At 42.8% G+C, this 20,000-nt stretch overlaps 1 protein-coding gene across 15 annotated transcripts in view; it reads left to right on the forward strand.

Moving 5' to 3' along the window:
* Nucleotides 1-20,000, forward strand: part of LOC134457044 (membrane-associated guanylate kinase, WW and PDZ domain-containing protein 1-like) — a 230,339-nt gene that overhangs the window by 61,696 nt on the left and 148,643 nt on the right. For all 15 annotated transcript variants that reach the window (XM_063208788.1, XM_063208789.1, XM_063208797.1 and 12 more), the window contains exon 2: nucleotides 18,901-19,017. In XM_063208788.1, coding sequence (XP_063064858.1) covers nucleotides 18,901-19,017 — 117 coding nt within the window. The remainder of the gene's footprint in view (nucleotides 1-18,900; nucleotides 19,018-20,000) is intronic.

A 20,000-nucleotide genomic window follows, 5' to 3' on the forward strand; every position in this document is an offset into this window, starting at 1 on the left:
CTTCTCTTCTCTTCTCTTCTCTTCTCTTCTCTTCTCTTCTCTTCTCTTCTCTTCCCCTCCTCTCTGCTGTGGTCTGTGGGTCCCTGGTGTGTAATGTGAGGAGGGTGTTGAGTGCAGGTCTCAGGGAGGTACTGAGGTGCTTCACTGCTCTGGCACACACAGCACAAAGCCTGGGCCTTCAGACCATACTCACACACACACACACACACACACACACACACACACACACACACACACACACACACACACACACACACACACACACACACACACACACACACACACACACACACACACACACACACACACACACACACACACACACACACACACACACGTGCAGATAACACACATACAGTAGATACACACACACACACACACACACACACACACACACACACACACACACACACACACACACACACACACACACACACACACTTGCACACACACACACACTTGCACACACACTTGCACACACACATGGACAGACACAATAGCTCAGATACACATAGATACACACACCATTATTCCACATAGGTCTTGGTCTCTCTCCCTCTCCCTCCCCCCCTCTCTCTCTCTCTCTCTCTCTCTCTCTCTCTCTCTCTGGAATGTCATTAGTGAGATGAAAAGTGGAAACCCTACACTGCTCCAATCTAAGGTCCATCAGACACACACACACACACATGCAAGTGCAAACATACACACAGGCGCATGCATGTGCACACACACATGCTCGCAAATGCACAAACATGCAGAAACTTACGCACACACATGCACCCACAAACATACTCTCTCTCTCTCTCTCTCCACCCCCCCCCACACACACACACCACTGGCATTGAAGTGCCATGTAGAGAGGCGAGGCTGAAGAGTGCATCCATGTCTTCAATTATTGATATGTATACATGCTGACTTGGATGCAGGGTTGTCAGAAGAGTTCTCCTGATGGAGGATGATGCAAACATGGCCAACATACTGGACTTGCTCCATCTCATGATTTACTGTTAAAATACAGTAAAAATACAGGTTTTTGAAAGTGCACTCAACTCCCTGGAAGAGGGCTTAGGCCGAAACGTCTGCCAGTGTGTCTATGCTAACACACTAAATAAAGAAAACAAGAATTACAATCGGGACTACACCTTTTCTATGACAAATTTACAGTGTTCACATCACAATTATGATTTTGTACTTAATATATTTTGTTTGTTGAACTGTATTTTCTATCACAAATCCTTATCCATGACTTTCACATCTCATATTTATATTATATACTGTATCTGTGTGAAATTTGACTGATCATACATGTAAATATTTTTGTGTTTTACTTGTCCATTACTGCAATATCCATATGCAATAGACCACCTACAGTATATTCATTTTATCATTTGTTATTCGTAATCTTTTTCTGAAACCAGGACACAGAAAGAATGTGAGCTGTGCACTTAAGTCACGTACACACTGGAGTCTCTCTCTCTCTCTCTCTCTCTCTCTCTCTCTCTCTCTCTCTCTCTCTCTCTCTCTCTCTCTCTCTCTCTCTCTCTCTCTCTCTCTCTCTCTCTCTCTCTCTCTCTCTCTCTCTCGCGCACGCACGCACGCACGCACGCACGCACGCACGCACGCACGCACGCACGCACGCACACGCACACGCACACGCAGACACACACACACACATATTGATAGTGCTTCCACATCCAGTCCAAAATCACTCAATGGTATTGTGGATTGCACAATAGAACCAGACACACCTGAAGGGTTAGCATGTCCTTGTGTGTGTGTGTGCGTGTGTGGGTGCGCCTGTTTTTGTGGGGTCATCCCAACCATAATCGTTAATTATAAACAATAGTGCTAGTGCAAGAGAGAGAAGTGGCTCTGTATGTAAAATTCATAAAACTCTGCGTGCGTGCGTGCGTGCGTATGTGTTCACATATCCTATGTGTCACATATGTGTGTCAGAGGGGCATCTGGTCTGGTCATACTCCACAGGTTCAGGTCACCTCGGCACTGATCAGGGGTCCGTTTCTCGATTCTTGTCGTTGCTAACCGTCTTAAGACCGTCTTACCATTCCCTTGGATTTAGTGGTGAGCGTCGCTGTCGAGAGAGAGTTGAGTCGCTCCTATGAAGGACGTTGCTACCGTCGTTAGCAAAGACGCTTTCGAGATACGGACCCCAGGTCAGCCTTGGGAGTGTGGCACGTCTGACACCCATGATCTGGAAGACATGGAGGAGATTAATTAATTCAATAGCCAGGGCATGATATGGCGGATATTGTACCACACGCACCTCTTCTCTTTTTAACCATTTGACTTCACTTTCTCCTTTATTGTTTGTTTTTATTCACTGAAAACAAACAAAAAAAATCTCCATTCTTATCTGTGTTTTTGTGTGCGATTGAATATGTGAGGATCACTCCCACATCAGTTTTCTTATTAAAAACCAAAAAATCTCAGTGGCGTGGTTTTAGGTTGTGTGTGTCGTGTGTATGAGTGTGATTGTTAGTGATTCTTTACAATGAAGACGTGGCTCTTGTTCTCTTTTTACTAAATCTCTCCCTCACTCTGATTGTAAACTAACAAACAAAAAAACCTTGTTTGTGTGTGTGTGCATGCGTGCGTGCGTGCGCTGTCATCATAGACATGTATACATGTGCAATGTACAGTAGTGATGATGGCTGGCTTGTTATTGTAATTCTTCATTTGACCAGCAGGTGGTAGCAGTGCTCTCAGACCACACAGAATCCCTTGTCTGATTGGCCAAAGGCAGTGGGTTGCTATGGAGATGGGGCCAGTGGAAGCAGAGCAAACTGTGTGTGTGTACAGAGGAACACAGAGGGCAGTGTTGAGCTAACACATACACACACACACACTCTCTCTCTCTCTCTCTCTCTCTCTCTCTCTCTCTCTCTCTCTCTCTCTCTCTCTCTCTCTCTCTCTATATGGGAGAGAAAGGGATTCCTCATAACCTATGTCATTTTAGAGACATTGTGCCCATTCTCATTCAAAAAATGCAATTTCACTCTAACCCATGGCAACTGCACTCCATGCCCATTCAGATTATTTGATTTTACATGGCAAAAAACACATGGCAGAGAATTGAGGAGCATTTAGAGACTGCCCAAGTTACGAGGAATCCCTATTGCTTGCAGCCTCACTGGTAAGAGAGAATAGCACGCTTTCAGGAGCTTTGGAAAGCTAACGGCAGAATAAAATATTTAACAACTGTTCTCCTTGAATTCTCTCTAAAAAACAAAAAAAATGACAAATTTGGAAGAAAAAGTCGGGTGAGGGTTCATGAGTCCAAGACCGCCTACTGTGTTAGTCTCAGCAAAAAAATATCATGGACAAAATTTGTTTTGCTTTCATCACAGAAGTCCAATTTTTTACATGTATTATTCTAGGGCCATTATGGTTTAGGAAACTGAATTTCATCATTTTTCAGTGGTTAGATTTGGAGATATTAATTTTTCATGTGTTGGTGGTCAGGTTACGGGAATCCTCGTTTTTACTTTTTCAAATTTGCCCTTAAAACTTCTTATCGATGCAAGTTATGCGAGGAAAAACATTTCATAAACATAGCATGGATATCAAAGATGAAATATATGTGAGACATATGGGCATATTATGTCTTTTGCCTGTTGTAATTACAAAAAAAGTGGAAATAGGGATTCCTCGTAACGTACTGTTATCAATGAAAAAAGGCACACTTAAAGCAGAGTTTATTGTTTCTTTTATTAGTAGACAGTTGAAAGATGACCTCACTTTTATTTGTATGTGCATACAATTAGTGATTGTAGTTGATATATTAGGTTTCAATAATTATTTTCCTAAAAAATAGGGATTCCCGTAACCTCAGCTAGGGTTTCTATCTATTAAACCAGAACAGTTGGACTAAAAAACATTGCAAAATCATGTTGTGACTGGCAATGATATGATGGATTGGTATGTATAAAGACGATACAGAGACACATTTTTTCTCAATTGACCTTTTCTCATTTGACTTTTCCTAGAGGTTACGAGGAATCCCTATTTGATAGCAAAACAAATGGAGACAAGATGCAAAAATGTTTGGAAGTCAATTTTGTCGAATGGACTTTTAATTATTGTTCGATTACTAGTTAGCAAACATGTAATTTGAAGAGAGGATGGATATTATGGTGCACTCAGTGTAATTTCTCAAAGAAATTCCATTTCAGTGTTCAACCAGCTTGTAAGGAGGTGACTGTCCCCCTCCTCACTGCTGTACTGGGAACTTTTTAACAAGTGGCGCTTGCTATGTGCATTTTGCAGCAGGTTTGATGCACTGCATGCACAGGATGAAGAGATGGAGAGTCTAAGTATTGAAGGAATTAACCTGAACATCTTCAGATGTGGAAAGTAATTTATGCTTTAAAGCAAGTACCAAGACTACCCTTTGACATTTTTACGTCGTCCTCAGAGTCAGTATGACAAACATGGGTAGGTGGTGCAGAAATAACCTCCAAAATATTCTGGACATGAAATAAACAACTATGTATATGACACCCAGTTAGTAAAGACAGTGTAGCATAATTGACATGTAGAAGTTGGGAAACTTCACTTCATTTCACTTAACAATAAAGACATTGATGCGTGATTAACATGTAGAAGAGTGTGACATGGCTTTGCCTACATTAAATGACATGTACATACCAAGAGCTTTCAAAAATGTATAGTTGTAGGTACCTAGATGTTGGAATACTTGAGTTGCCCCCTAAAACATATTGTCTTTGAGTTCAGTTAGTCGGCATGCAAAGCCCGGTTATTAAAGACATTGACTTGTAATTAACATGTAAAAGGGTGGTACATGGCTTTGCATACATTAAAAGGCATCTACACAGCAGTTGCTTTCAGAAAATGTATAGTTATAGGTACCTAGATGTTGGAATACTTGAGTTGCTCCCTAAGACAAATTGGCTTTGAATTAACTTTGTCGGCATGTGAGGCCCGGTTAGTAAAGACATTGGCGCGTAACTAACATGTACACGGCTTTGCCTACATTAAATGGCATCTACACAACAAGGGCTTAAAGGAAATGTATAGTTGTAGGTACCTAGATGTTGTAATACTTGAGTTGCCCCCTAAAACATATTGACTTTGAGTTCACTTAGTCGGCATGCGAAGCCCGGTTAGTAAAGACATTGACACGTAATTAACATGTAGAAGGGTGGCACATGGCTTTGCATACATTAAAATGTATCTACACACCAGGAGCTTTCAGAAAATGTATAATTTTAGGTACCTAGATGTTGGAATACTTGAGTTGCCCCCTAAAACATTTTGGCTTTGAGTTGAGTTAGTCAGCATGCGAAGCCCGGATACCGATGTTGGAATACTTGAGTTGCCCCCTAAAACATATTGGTTTTGAGTTGAGTTAGTCGGCATGCGAAGCCCGGTTAGTAAAGACAGTGACACGTAATTAACATGTAGAATGGTGGCACATGGCTTTGCATACATTAAAAGGTATCTACACACCAGGATCTTTCAGAAAATGAATAGTTTTAGGTACCTAGAAGTTGGAATACTTGAGTGGCCCCCTAAAACATATTGGTTTTGAGTTGAGTTAGTCAGCATGCGAAGCCAGGTTACCGAAGACCTTTACAGTTAATTGACATATACATGTAGAAGGGTGATACATGGCTTTGCATAGTTTTAGGTACTTATATGTTGGAATACTTGAGTTGCCCCTACACCATATTGGCTTTGAGTTCACTTAGTCGGCGTGTGAAGCACGGTTAGTAAAGACATTGACGGTTAATTGACATATAGAAGGTTGGTACATGGCTTTGCATACATTAAATGGCATCTACACACCAGGAGCTTTTGGTAAATGTTTAGTTTTAGGTACCCAGATGTTGGAATACTTCAGTTTCCCCCTAAGACATATTGGCTTTGAATTCACTTTGTCGGCGTTTGAAGCCCGGTTAGTAAAGACATTGACGTGTAATTAACATGTAGAAGGGTGGTACATGGCTTTGCATACATTAAAAGGTATCTACACACCAGGAGCTTTCAGAAAATGTATAGTTATAGGTACCTAGATGCTGGAATACTTGAGTTGCCCCCTAAGTAGAGCTGGGCGGTATACTGTTTAAAAAAAACATGATCTCGGTTTCACCTACACAAGGTTCTCTTTTTGATGAGAGACATTTTTTGTTGTTGTTGTTCTTGTTGTTGTTGTTGTTCATACTAGGCTATGTGCGTGAACTTCATACTTCGTGTCACATTTCATTTCAACTCTGCTATATAAGTCAACTGCTGCTTTTCTACTAGGGAATGTCAACACAACACAACACAACACAACAAAAGATGTTGATTGAAGCAATACAAATAATTGGTTAATCGCGCTAAAGAAGCTGGTGAGAGTGAAGCATAATGAAGAACCCACATGGCATGGATGAATCATAATGAACATTTCAATTAACTTAGCCTACATTTGATCTCACAAAGTCAAATTAAAGGCTATTCTAATAGGCTACAACAGTTCTCAGATTCTTAACTGTATGTAATTACCATCCCAACTGTGTGTGCAGGACTGCTGTTAAGGCTGCTTATTAGTTTTGCCATAGAGGCTAAATTAGCCTAGCTTACAAAAGGCAATGGTCAGACAAGATACATTGCTACATTGCTGTTTGAAATGATTTGGGAGCAAAATAGGAGTGAAATACATCGTCATATGACACAAAGTACCTGACAAAATACCTTCTACGTTAGATTTGGCCTTTAATTCAAAGAAAATATTCACACAATGTCAAGTAAATCCGTTTGTTTTCTCTTCAGTCTGTTTCGTTTCTGTCCCACTGTGTTTACTTGCTAGTCAAGCTAGTCAACATGCCGGACCTAGTGATCTGTGCTGCCAGGTGTACAACGAGAACTAAGCAATTAGTGTTGCTAGATGTAGAACGAGAAATAAGCAGCTGCTTATAGTAATTTATTTACCCTTTTTCCTTGAAAGGGAACTTAAAGTGTTTTAAGTGCTTCAAGTGTAAAAAATGATGAAATAGAAATGGAGATGAATTTAAATTCGTGATTTTATCTCAATATAAAATTTAATTTCAGTTTTTTTCTGAGGGAAAATCGCCGATTATTTAAAAAAAACCGTGCAGAAAACCGTGATATCAATTTTCATCAAGAAAACCGTGATGCACATTTTTTCAAAAACCGCCCAGCCCTACCCCTAAGACATTTTGGCTTCGAGTCTTAACTCAATCGGCATGCGAAGCCCGGTTACTAAAGATCTTGATGCATAATTGACATGTAGCAGGCTGGGACATGGCTTTGCATACATTACATGGCATCTACTAACCAAGAGCTTTCAGAAAATGTATAGTTTTAGGTACGTAGCAGGCTTGTACGAAATTCCGAATGGAAAGAATTTCAATTCAGAATAATGTCATAATACGAACACAAGGTGGTGCCATTACCTTGAATTTCTTTGAATTTAATCAACACCACCCATTGAAAGTACATAGAACACCACCACCTATTGTTCGTATTATGGAATTACTTTTAATTGAAATTCTTTCCATTCGGAATTTCGTACAAGCCTGGTACGTAGATGTTGGAAGACTTTAGTTGCCCCTAAAACATATTGGCTTTGAGTTCACTTAGTCGGCATGCGAAGCCCTGTTAGTAAAGACATTGATACGTAATTAACATGTAGAAGGGTGGTATGTGGCTTTGTCTACATTAAATGGCACCTACTCACCAAGAGCTTTCAGAAAATGTATAGTTTTAGGTACATAGATGTTGGAATACTTGAGTTGCCCGCTAAAACATATTGGCTTTGAGTTCACTTAGTCGGCGTGCAAAGCCCGGTTAGTAAAGACATTTACGAGTAATTAACATGTAGAAGGGTGATACATGGCTTTGCATACATTAAATGGCATCTACACACCAGGAGCTTTCAGAAAATGTTTAGTTATAGGTACCTAGATGTTGGAATACTTGAGTTGCCCCTTAAAACATATTGGCTTTGAGTTGTGTTAGTCAGCATGCGAAGCCCAGTTACCTAAGACCTTGACGGATAATTGACATATAGAAGGGTGAGACATGGCTTTGCATACATCACATGGCATCTACACACCAAGAGCTTTCAGAAAATGTATAGTTTTAGGTACCTAGATGTTGGAATACTTGAGTTGCCCCCTAAGACATTTTGGCTTTGAATTCACTTAGTCAGCATGCAAAGCCCGGTTAGGAAAGACATTGACGCGTAATTAACATTTAGAAGGGTGATAGATAGCTTTGCATACATTACATGGCATCTACACACCAAGAGCTTTCGGAAAATGTATAGTTTTAGGTACCTAGAAGTTGGAATACTTGAGATGCTCCCTAAAACATGTTGACCTCAGCAACCCACTTTTGGAAGAATGATCATTAGTGGTTGACTAAATACCTTTTTACCCCACTATACATAATAATAATAGCAACACCAGAAACAACTATATCCCTGGGCATAGGTTACGGGAATCCCTATTAGTAGTTACGGAATCCCTACTAGTTACGGGAATCCCTAAAAAGTTACGGGAATCCCTATTTCAGGTTACGGGAATCCCTATCAATCTCTAAAAAGATACAAGGAATCCCTAATAGGGATTCTCCGTAACCTGTAGGTTACGAGGAATCCCTACTTCAGGTTACCGGGAATGTCTCTCCCATCTCTCTCTCTCTCTCTCTCTCTCTCTCTCTCTCTCTCTCTCTCTCTCTCTCACACACACACACACAGCACACATGTGCCTTCCACTATGTATGCTCACGCGCATATTAAAACATCAACAGTTGAACACACAGACACAAACACACACACACACACACACACACACACACACACACACACACACACACACACACACACACACACACACACACACACACACACACACACACACACACACCTCACATCTCTCTCTCTCTCTCTCTCTCTCTCTCTCTCTCTCTCTCTCTCTCTCTCTCTCTCTCTCTCTCACACACACACACACGCACGCACACACAAACACACACACACACACACAGAAGGAAATGCTCTCACAAACACACACACAGAGGGCACTGTTGAGCTGCAACACTCCACTAGAATACCAAACAGCTGAGAGGATCACATGCTCCCTGCCACACACACACACACACACACACACACACACACACACACACACACACACACACACACACACACACACACACACACACACACACACACACACACACACACACACACACACACACACGCTCAGGCGCTTAGACACACGCGTCACGTAGCCCCACACAATAGCCGGCCGCAGATTGACTCGGCAATAAAAGAGATTTTTTTTAATCAAAAAGAATGATTAGATTTCTCTCGCCATCTCTCTCTCTCTCTCTCTCTCTCTCTCTCTCTCTCTCTCTCTCTCCCCCATCTCTCTCTCTATCTGTCTCTCCCTCTCTTTCCAGCTGTAGGACAGTGTCCTCTGTGTCCCTGTGAATGTATTTTGTGTGTGTGTGTGTGAATGTGACTGTGACTGTGCACATGTGTGTGTGGGCGTGTGTGTGTGTGTGTGTGTATGTTTTTGTGTGTGTGTGTGTGTGTGTATGTTTTTGTGTGTGTGTGTGTGTGTGTGTGTGTGTGTGTGTGTGTGTGTGTGTGTGTGTGTGTGTGTGTGTGTGTGTGTGTGAGAGAGAGGGAGAGAGAGGGGGGAGAGGGAGGGAGAGAGAGAGAGGGAGAGAGAGAGAGTGTGAGTATGCGTATGTGTATGTGTGGGTGTGTGCACAGAGCGCTCTCTTGACCTAACCTAATGGAGCCCAGTGGCAGTGCTGTAATCTGTGATGGTGCTCTTCACAGCTTAGCCAGAATAAGCTCAGCAGCCATCCCCCAGCCTCAGCATCAACATCAGTATCAGCATCACTGTGCCTGATGGCCTGCCATTGCCTCTCTTCTAATGGCTGCCGCTGAGGGCAGAAGTGGCACACCAAGTCAGCCATTGCAGGTGTGGCGGTTCTTACTGTAGGCCTACAGTATGTTGAAGGTGGTCTTACTTACAGCCTCAGCATCTGTATCAGCAGCAATGTGCCTGATGGCCTGCCCCTGCCACTCATCTAATGGCTGCCGCTCACTAATATAAGGGCAGAAGTGGCACACCAAGTCGGCCATTGTAGGTGTGGCGGTTGTTGCTGCATGTTGAGGGGGGTCTTTACAGTAACTGGGTCTGGAAGTTTCCCTGCATCAGACGGTGTCTGAAGCCTTCAAATGGTTCTTTCATTTTATCTATCTTCTTTGTTTGTTTGTTCTGTGTTTGTGTCCGTATTTCTCTCTCTCTCTCTCTCTCTCTCTCTCTCTCTCTCTCTCTCTCTCTCTCTCTCTCTCTCTCTCTCTCTCTCTCTCTCCGTCTGTCTCTCTGTCTCTCTCTCTCTGTATTCTCTATCTGCTTGTGCATCAAATCAGTAGTCTAAACGAATTGCTGAATCAGCATAGTATGTGTAGTGTAGTATATGCAAGTGCAAAAAAACAGATATCTGTAGGGGTTTTGCTGTGAGAGTGAGTGTGAGTGCATGCATATATATGTAGGTGTGTGGCTATGTGTGTGCGAGAGTATGTTGTGTGTTTAATTTGGACAGGTGTGTGTGTGTGTGTGCGTGCGTGCGTGCGTGCGTGTGTGCGTGCATACATGTGTGTGTATCTGCCGCCTGTACCATTTAACATTAAATTTGCTGAATGGTTCCATCGTTCCCCACCACTGCCAATGAGAGGGATGCCTAACTAGATTCACACTTATGTAACACTTACCGGAGGCACTATTGTGTGTGTGTGTGTGTGTGTGTCTGTGTGTGTCTGTGTGTGTGTCTGTGTGTGTGTCTGTGTGTGTGTGTGTCAATATGTGTCAATTCAGTGTGCGTGTACAGTGTGTGTCTGCCAGGGAGTGTGATAGTGTGTGTGTGCGTGCGAATGCCAGGCTTTGTGATAGTACGGCCTGTGTGTGTGTGTGTTTTGTGGGGTGGATGGGGAGGGGGTTGCAGGGAGGAGGGTGCATTCATGTGTCTGTACAGAGCAGTGTGTGTGTGTGTGTGTGTGTGTGTGTGTGTGTGTGTGTGTGTGTGTGTGTGTGTGTGTGTGTGTGTGTGTGTGTGTGTGTGTGTGTGTGTGTGTGTGTGTGTGTGTTTGTGTGCGTGTGTGCATGTGCACGCTTTGGAAGCCAGTCAGAGAGTATGTATAATCCAGTTTTATTTGGGTTAAACCCTTTTCTGCCCAAACCTGAGTATCTCTTTCTCTCTATCCCTCTCTCTCTCTCTCACTCTCAATTTATCACTCTCTCTTTTTATCCGTTTTCTCCACTCTTCCATGATCCTCTACTTTCAACTCCATGTAATATTGACCTTTTAAATTTTTTGTTGCTGTCTCAATATTCCTAGCTTATATTGTGATAGTGTGCGTGTGTGCGTGTGTGTGTGTGTGTGTGTGTGCGCGTGCGTGCGTGCGTGCGTGTGTGCATGCGTCCGTGTGTGCGTGCGTGTGTGCGTGCGTGTGTACGCACGGTTGTGTGCAAAAGTGTGTGTGTGTGCATGCATGCGTGTGTTCGGGCGTACATGCATCTGCGCGTGTGTGTGGGTTATTTTACAGTTTTTCTCGATTGGTTTGGCTCATTTCTCAAAACTGAGATGACATTCTCAAAACAACAAGGGCAAATCTCCAAACCAACTTACAATTTCCCACAACAGAATGGCATTTTTCATTGCTTTCATCAAATTTCAAATGCTTTGTACATGTCTCAAATGTTTAGTACATCTCGGCAGATGGCTATATACAAGTACCCTACAGTTGACACATTGAGCATACATTTAGCACATTTTCCAAATAAATTGACCTGTCTCATCTAAACGAATTAGACAATTCTCAGTCTAATGGTTGCCCTCTCCTAAACAATGTCAGCATGATTTCATTGTGTGAGTCATCATGTGCAAAGTAGTCTACACAATATTCAAAACAGTCAAGGACATAATATTTCAAGAATGTCTTTACTGTAAATGGTAAATTCATGACAGTGTTCAACAGGCCAGATGGTATTGTAACTTTACTAGTTTGTAGAAAATAATTTATACTACAGTTTCCTCTGTTATTTGACTAATTTCTTGACATTTTTTCAAACGGCATTCTGTGGAAGGAATTTAGTTTTGACACACGGGTAAACTGTTTTTGGAGTGATATGAGCAAGTGATGAGGATCCATGGGGTTATGCTGAACCGTCCAGTTTATTTTGACAGAATGACTAAATGAATGCAAATGAGCCAAACCAATTGAGAAGGATATATGCCATTTTTATGGTACTGACTATTTATGTGGGAGAGGGTTTAGTGCTGATGCAAGAATGAGCTGTTTTGGGAGGTATATGACATTTTGCTAGTTATCTGAACTGTTGTGAAGAAGTGTAAGAATGTTTGGCCAAATGACCCAATGGTTATAGGAATGTCATCTCACTTTCAAGAAATTAACCAAACCAATCGAGAAAAAATGTAAGGGAGTTTATTGTTGCTTGTGTATCCCTTTTCTTCTATCCAGTGATGGATGTCTGTCCATCCATCTGCCCTCATGAACAGTTGTCTGCAAGTTCACTCTGTTCTGTTTATTATGCTGTATAACTCACTCTGTAGTGAATTTGGTGTGTGTGTGTGTGCGTGTGTGCGTGTGTGTCTGTTTGTGTGTGTGTGTGTGTGTGTGTGTGTGTGTGTGTGTGTGTGTGTGTGTGTGTGTGTGTGTGTGTGTGTGTGTGTGTGTGTGTGTGTGTGTGTGTGTGTGTGTGTACATGTACATGTACACGTACACGTACACGTACATGTACATGTCTGTTTTCTGCATTTGTGTTTGTGTCTCTGTGTCAGTATCCGTGGGTATGCTGGCACGGTCTGTGAATTTGCGCAGTACATTTGTTTCTATTTAGCAATGCCATTTGAATTCATCCTCATCTTAACATCTCTCTTTCTCTCTCTCTCACCCCCTCTCTCTGTCTCCATACATGTACTGTATGTGTGTTTATATATATGTGTGTGTGTGTGTGTGTGTGTGTGTGTGTGTGTGTGTGTGTGTGTGTGTGTGTGTGTGTGTGTGTGTGTGTGTGTGTGTGTGTGTCTTCTATGTATGTGCCTGTACCTGTGCATGTGTGTGTGCATGTGAGTGTGTGTGTGTTGCAGTGAGTGGTAGAGGCTGTGTATATTATGCATGTGGTGAGAGTTCCACCTCAGCATGTGTGTGTGTGCTGACTTACAGGGAGCCTTGCACCAGATCAGAGGCTACACACACTCTGCTCCCCAGGCATACAGTACACACACTCTCTCTCACACACACGCACGCACGCACACATACACACACACAGTCACACACACACACACACACACACACACACACACACACACACACACACACACACACACACACACACACACACACACACACACACACACACACACACACACACACATACATGCAGGCATGTATATACACACACACACACACACTCACACATGCAAGCACACACGCACACACGCAAGCAGGCACACATGCAAAGGTACACACAGGCACAGACACACACACACACAAACACACACACACACACACACACACACACACACACACACACACACACACACACACACACACACACACACACACACACACACACACACACACACACACACACTGCTCCCCAGGCACACTGGGGGACTCTGGGAAAATATTACATATTTGATGGGCAGATTGATTTAATGTGACACAGTCCATGCCTGCTAATCTGCACCTGTGGTGCTGAGGTACCCGCACGCACGCAGACAGACACGCAGCACACACACACACATTCACATACACACACATACACACGCAAACACATACACACACACACACGAACACATACACACACACACATACATACACACACACACACCAAAACATACACACACACACACACGCACACGCACACGCACACGCACACGCACGCACACACATACACACATGCACGCAAACACACAAGAAATGAGGGCAGGCATGTAAGCAGATATACTGTATAAGCACACACTTACGCCTTCCACAGATACACACAAATATACAGTCATGCTTCAATGAATGTGAGTCTTCCACATCCTGAATTTCTGCTTGATTCAATCATCTTCAATCTTCATCATCCTCCTGCTCTTTCTCTCTCTCCCTCTTTGCTCCCTCTCTCCTGCCTATCTGTCTGTCTGTCTGTCTCTTTATCTCTTTCTGTCTCTCTCTCTCTCTCCTCCCCCCTCTTTCACTCATTCGTTCTAATTGCTCTTTCTCTCTTTCTCACTGCTGCCTGTAACTATAAAAAGCAGTGCGAATGTGACATATAATAATATTATATCACACACTGTGGCCTTAATTGGCCCTCTTGTCATACCATGTGGCTATGTTGTGTTGCATTTGACATGGACAACATGCTAATACAGGTGTGCTCTAGACTTTTGTGTCATGCTTTTTGTGACCTTGTGTGTTTGTTTTAGTTATGGGGTTATGGGGTTGCAAGATCCGTGGCCCATACAAACACTTAGCACCCATCTCCATGGTTCACTACTAAGGAAAAGAACTATAGGTGGTAGGGGTGTAAATGATAATCAAAATATATCAATATACCGCAATATTATCTAATGATTGAATCGAATTGCATCGTATCGTTGGGCATTCTTAAAGGGACACTGTGCAGGAAATGGTCAAAAAAGGTACTGCAACTATGCTGCTCATTGAAACCTATTGCCAAATTTGACCTTTTCATTATAGTTTACTAAGTAATAAACTAATATTTTCTAGTATGGCCCAAGTACAGTCATTTTTGCAGCTAAAAAAGGCTATTTCTGGAAATTCAAAATGGCGGACCATGGAGAAGATCCCCCTTTTCATTTATGAAAAGTGCAATTTTTCCAGTCATAATGAATATTTAGAAATTCATGGTGGTGGTAAATATTCATGAAAAAGGTAACATTAGTGAATGGGTAGCATGAATTCTGGAAATAAACAACTAAAAATCTCACACAGTGTCCCTTTAAGTATCGAAAATAATCGAATAGCATTGCATCGAATAATAAGATATCAATATTGAATCGTATCATCATGGAGGCTGTGATTTGCACCCGTAATAGGTGGTCATTTGAAGCATAATTCAAGGCTTCCCATGGGACACACAGGGGGACTTTGATGTGATACACGTATGGGGGCAGCTGTGGCCTAATTGTTAGGGTCTTAAGATCAGAGGGTTTTGAATCCCATCCTTAGCTCTCTCAACCACTCGCATGGCTGAAGTGCCCTATAGCAAGGCACCTAACCCCACATTACTCCATCCACTGAAACCAATACCCTGTAAATTGATACAAGTCAGCTAATAACTGCTGATAAAAACGCTAATATGTTATTATTGTAATAGCGTGGTAGCAGAAATAACATTGTTAACAGTGCTAATTGGCGATTTTTTGCGATGTCCTCGGGGGTTGAGTTTTGGCGCAGCTTGGCCCTAGGACTACCCCTGGCTAAGTGTAATGTTAATGTAATGTACTGTTATGGGTATGGTTTGGGCCCTGAAATAATGTTGTGTCAGGAGGCTTTCAATTTCAAACGGTGTCCCTGGGGGTAATTGCAAAGAAATAATAAAGTTAAGCATCACTGATCAACACCCCCAAAGTTTCATGGTAACCCACCATTAAATATCATCAGTGTTGTTGACCTTTGTCATTTCTTGTGGTGTTTTCGTCTGTTTGGTCCAGCCCCTGCATGACTGATGTGCGCACATTCTCTGTCTTTTTGCCCCTGGAGATAACTGTCATCAGCTACACTGGACCACCTTGACTAGCCCCTTGACATACTGCGTGGATGTCTCTGGTTTGTCTATCCGAGAGGTTATGTGATAGTCTAGTAATGTGGCAAAGAGGGGGCTCTTGGGGGGGCCGTGCATCCTATGGAATTCGCCAACGGCAATAGGCACTCAGCAGTGAGCCTCTTTGGCCATCAGTCTTGTTTACCTACAACAGGCACACACTTCCTGGGAGTCACTGGGGGGTTTGGGCCCCCCAGCCCTAATGGGCTCAACACCGCCACGCCCACATACACCAAAACAATGAAGACACTCTGGAGGAGGAAGAGAGAATGCTTAGGTAGTAGAGTAGTAGTAGTGGTGGTAGCAGTGGAGGGAATTGAGTTACCTCGGACTCCGCAGCATATACTCTACATCATTTACAAATATCACACATACATATTTGTTAAAGAAACACTATGCAACATCTTGATGATTTTCTTAGAAGGCTTTGCAACCAGTATGGATGGATGAACAAACACTGAATTTCTCATTCAGTTTATCGTCATCACAAGCTTCTTCTTTTACACAGTCTAAAAAGATATCTAATGGGCCCCACACTTCCTAGCTCTTCATAGTGCTGTCATAAAAGAACCTTTTCCAGCGCTTCAAAGAACCTTCAAGGCAAGAGTTATTTAAAGAACCATTTTATGCAGATTTAACACAGCTCCTCATGATCTGAGGTTCTGAGAAACCATTTCCAATGTGAATAAGCCTTTCACATGATGCAATATTTCAAAATTGAGTTTTGACTCTTCACAAAATTCATCCACACACATTTAAAGAACCCTTTAATGACTAATATGTTAACAAGTGCATATGCTACACACAATCCAACCAATCAGGTTGACAGCACTGTACGTGGGATGTGCTCAGTAGCATCCTTCCTTTTAAGCCTTATTTTGCTTTGGCAGAATCCCAGATGTGGTTGGTGTCAGATGGATGGAAATAGCGTCCTTTACGGTCGTAATGGCCAACGTAATGGCACAAACAGAGGTGTGAATGATGGACAGCAAACAGTCATTTGTACACAGTAGATAGGCTAGCGACTATATTTGCATAGCTGCTGAAAAAACCCAGGAGCTGGAAGATATAACGCAAGCGTTTGTGGTAGTAAACACTATTTAGATGCTGTTTGAACGGAGAGACTTCATTTCAGTCTCTCTTTCAGTTTCGTAAGCTTTTATCTGTATGCTTTTTTCCCTGGTTTACTTGAAGTGGTGCCCAGCCTGGACCTGAGGAAGTGTTGTCTGTGCTGGCTGGTTGGTTGCTAGGTAACTATTACAGTACCTGACAGCACATTGTCGGTGTGTAGTGGCATACAATGCAGAGAGAGAGAGAGAGAGAGAGAGAGAGAGAGAGAGAGAGAGAGAGAGAGAGGGAGTTGAAAGGAGCAAGGGGGAGGACAGTGACAGGGGGGATGAAGAAAGAGGAGGGAGGACAGTGATAGACTGAAGACACAAGCGAGATGGAAACAGCTAATGGAAATGTGTACGTAGCCATGTTCTCACAGTCAAAGGACAACCTCAGGACAACCAACAAAGATCTCTTACCTCACTGGCTGATACATCTCTCCATCCATGCTCTCTCTAGGACCAACATATTGACAGCGCAGTATAATATTAACAATCAACACTGAATAACAGTGTGCTGCCATTTATGGTTTGTGTTTTCATTTTGAGGGGTCTAACAGAGAGAGAGAGCTGAGAGCTGTAGTCTAGTCTGGACACAGTACGCTACGGGTTCCATCTATTAAGAAGCTCACAGAGCCACACAGAGCCATTAGTGTCTCCCTGGATCCCAGACTGGCACTCAATACAGCCCAGGCGGCGTTGAGTTGAGTGAGAATGGCAGAGCCCTGTCTGGCAGAGCTGGGCTGTTTGTTATGTTTACCAGGCACAAATGTTTGTGTCTCCCCCACACTGAACCTGTGGGGGGGCTGGCTTGCTACTGGGCCAACGTCACTACCTGGTAACGTTGCTGGAGAATGTAACTCAGAGCTGCGAGTCGTGTTGTGTTGTGTTGTGTTAAGTTGCATTTTGTTTTGTTTTGCTTTGTTTTGCTTGGACAGACTGCTTCTCTCTGGACATGTCGTTGCTATGTAGCTACTAGTGGTTCATACTGGTTTTGTTTACTCCTTGGTGCCCTGAACCAGATTTAGAACACTCATGTCTACTAAAATTGCTTTGCCACGGTTGTGTTCCTGAACTCACTATACAGCACTGTTGATGAGGTGTGAAAATGGAGCTGTATTCTGACTGAAATGTTTGTTGCATTGCACATAGGCATACATAACTTAAGGGATAAGCTTAACGGCCGACGAGGTGACCGGTTATACAAGATTAATGGCGAGGCGGCGGCTCAGAACTCTGGTAACGTACGCAGCACGGAATAATTGCAACCCCATCAGCCAGTCACAAAAGAGAATTCGGTTGCGTAGGCAGATAAATCACAAATATCAGAATACCACGGCTCCCTTGCATGGCAACTAGGGATGCTAATTGTTGTCAAAAACATCATTCGAAAATGAATGACACCTATTGGAATATTTCTCGAAAATCGCCAAACCAGCTGTAGACAGACATTACAGGCACACAAATAAGCACTCACTAACTAGGCCAGCTTTATTTGACTAGATTTGCACTGAACATCATTGACATACAAACTAAGTGAGGCTCTTACATCAACCTCAAACTACCTAGCGTGGCTTTAAGTGACATATGACGAAAGGCATTTGGTGAAATTTGAACATACTGTACCTATATGACATATTGTAAAGGATTCCTTCTTCCTAATGGCAATACATTTGGTGTGTGGCGCGTGACTTGGTTTTCCTCTGTAACTACTTCCTCCTCAGACTGTGATGTAGACTGTTTTGGTAACTGTGTCCAGTTCACTGACTGCCAGGAGTCAGCTAGTCTCCATCATCAAAACGGCTCCATGTATTTGTGTGTTTGTGCTGAAATGAGCACCTGCTGTTGTTGACCGAAGGCTATATACAGGCTATGATTTCTAATCACCATTTGTTTGTTTGTGTGTGTGCTATATTTTTTTGGCTTGACAGGACACCGTCTGAATAAGGACCTAAAACACTTCCTGAGTCTTCGCTTCCACAAGTCCTCTCCGGACCACGACCTTCAGCAGACCATCAGAGACAACCTGTACCGCCACGCTGTGCCCTGTGAGTACCTCTCTAGTGTTGCTAAAAAAATCAGCCAAAGTCGCTATTGGCTTGCTGAAAAGTCGCTAGATGACGTCATGACGTTATGTATGACGTCACAGCGTCACGCACACCACGATGATCTGTAGAAAACGTGCCCACATGTTCATAATAGAAATGGACAGTGTTAGCTACTTTTTGGGGACCAGAGCTAACCTGCAGCCCAGCTTAACAGTGGGAAACGCTTCTGACGGCGGCGCAGAGTTACAATTATGTTCAAACAAAACAATCTTCCTGTTGCTGAAAAGGCACGTTTTTAAAAGTCGCTAAAGGCACTAGACGGCAAAAAGTCGCTAAATCTAGCGACAAAGTCGCTAATTTGACAACACTACCTCTCTATCCCATTACACTTCCTCCGCATTATTCTCCTGCCTCCTCCTTTGCCTGCGCCTCCCTTCCTCCTGCTCCTCCTCCTCCTCCCTCTTCTTTATTGCATCTCATCATTTGTTGTATATCAATGTACATATAACGCTATTATTAACACTCTTGACATAAGGGGTGTAAATCCCAACCTCCATGACGATACGATTCAATATCGAGGCAGCATTTTGATTATTTTCGATACTTAAGAATGCCCCACGATATGATGTGATTCGATTTGTTTTGTTTTTTTCCAATTACTTTACCACTTATATTATGTTTTGGAGCTAGGACACTGGGCAGGGGCCAGCGATTAGATTCTTTGCAGAATGCCCCATGATACAATACGATTCGATCCGATCCTCGGCCATAGGATCGATGCATTGATACATAGTATCGATTATTATTTACACTCCTAGGTTGGCATGATGTTTTTGGAGGTTAGGGTGTGCACAACGTTTTGATCCACCGGTGGGATCTTAGACCATTGCTCTAATTGCCTGAAGAAGATCCCACTGGTGGATCAAAACATTTGTAATGAAATAAAGTAGGGGTGTAACGGTACACAAAAATCACGGTTCGGT

Source organism: Engraulis encrasicolus, chromosome 10 (genome assembly GCF_034702125.1).
Source record: "Engraulis encrasicolus isolate BLACKSEA-1 chromosome 10, IST_EnEncr_1.0, whole genome shotgun sequence".
NCBI lineage: Eukaryota > Metazoa > Chordata > Actinopteri > Clupeiformes > Engraulidae > Engraulis > Engraulis encrasicolus.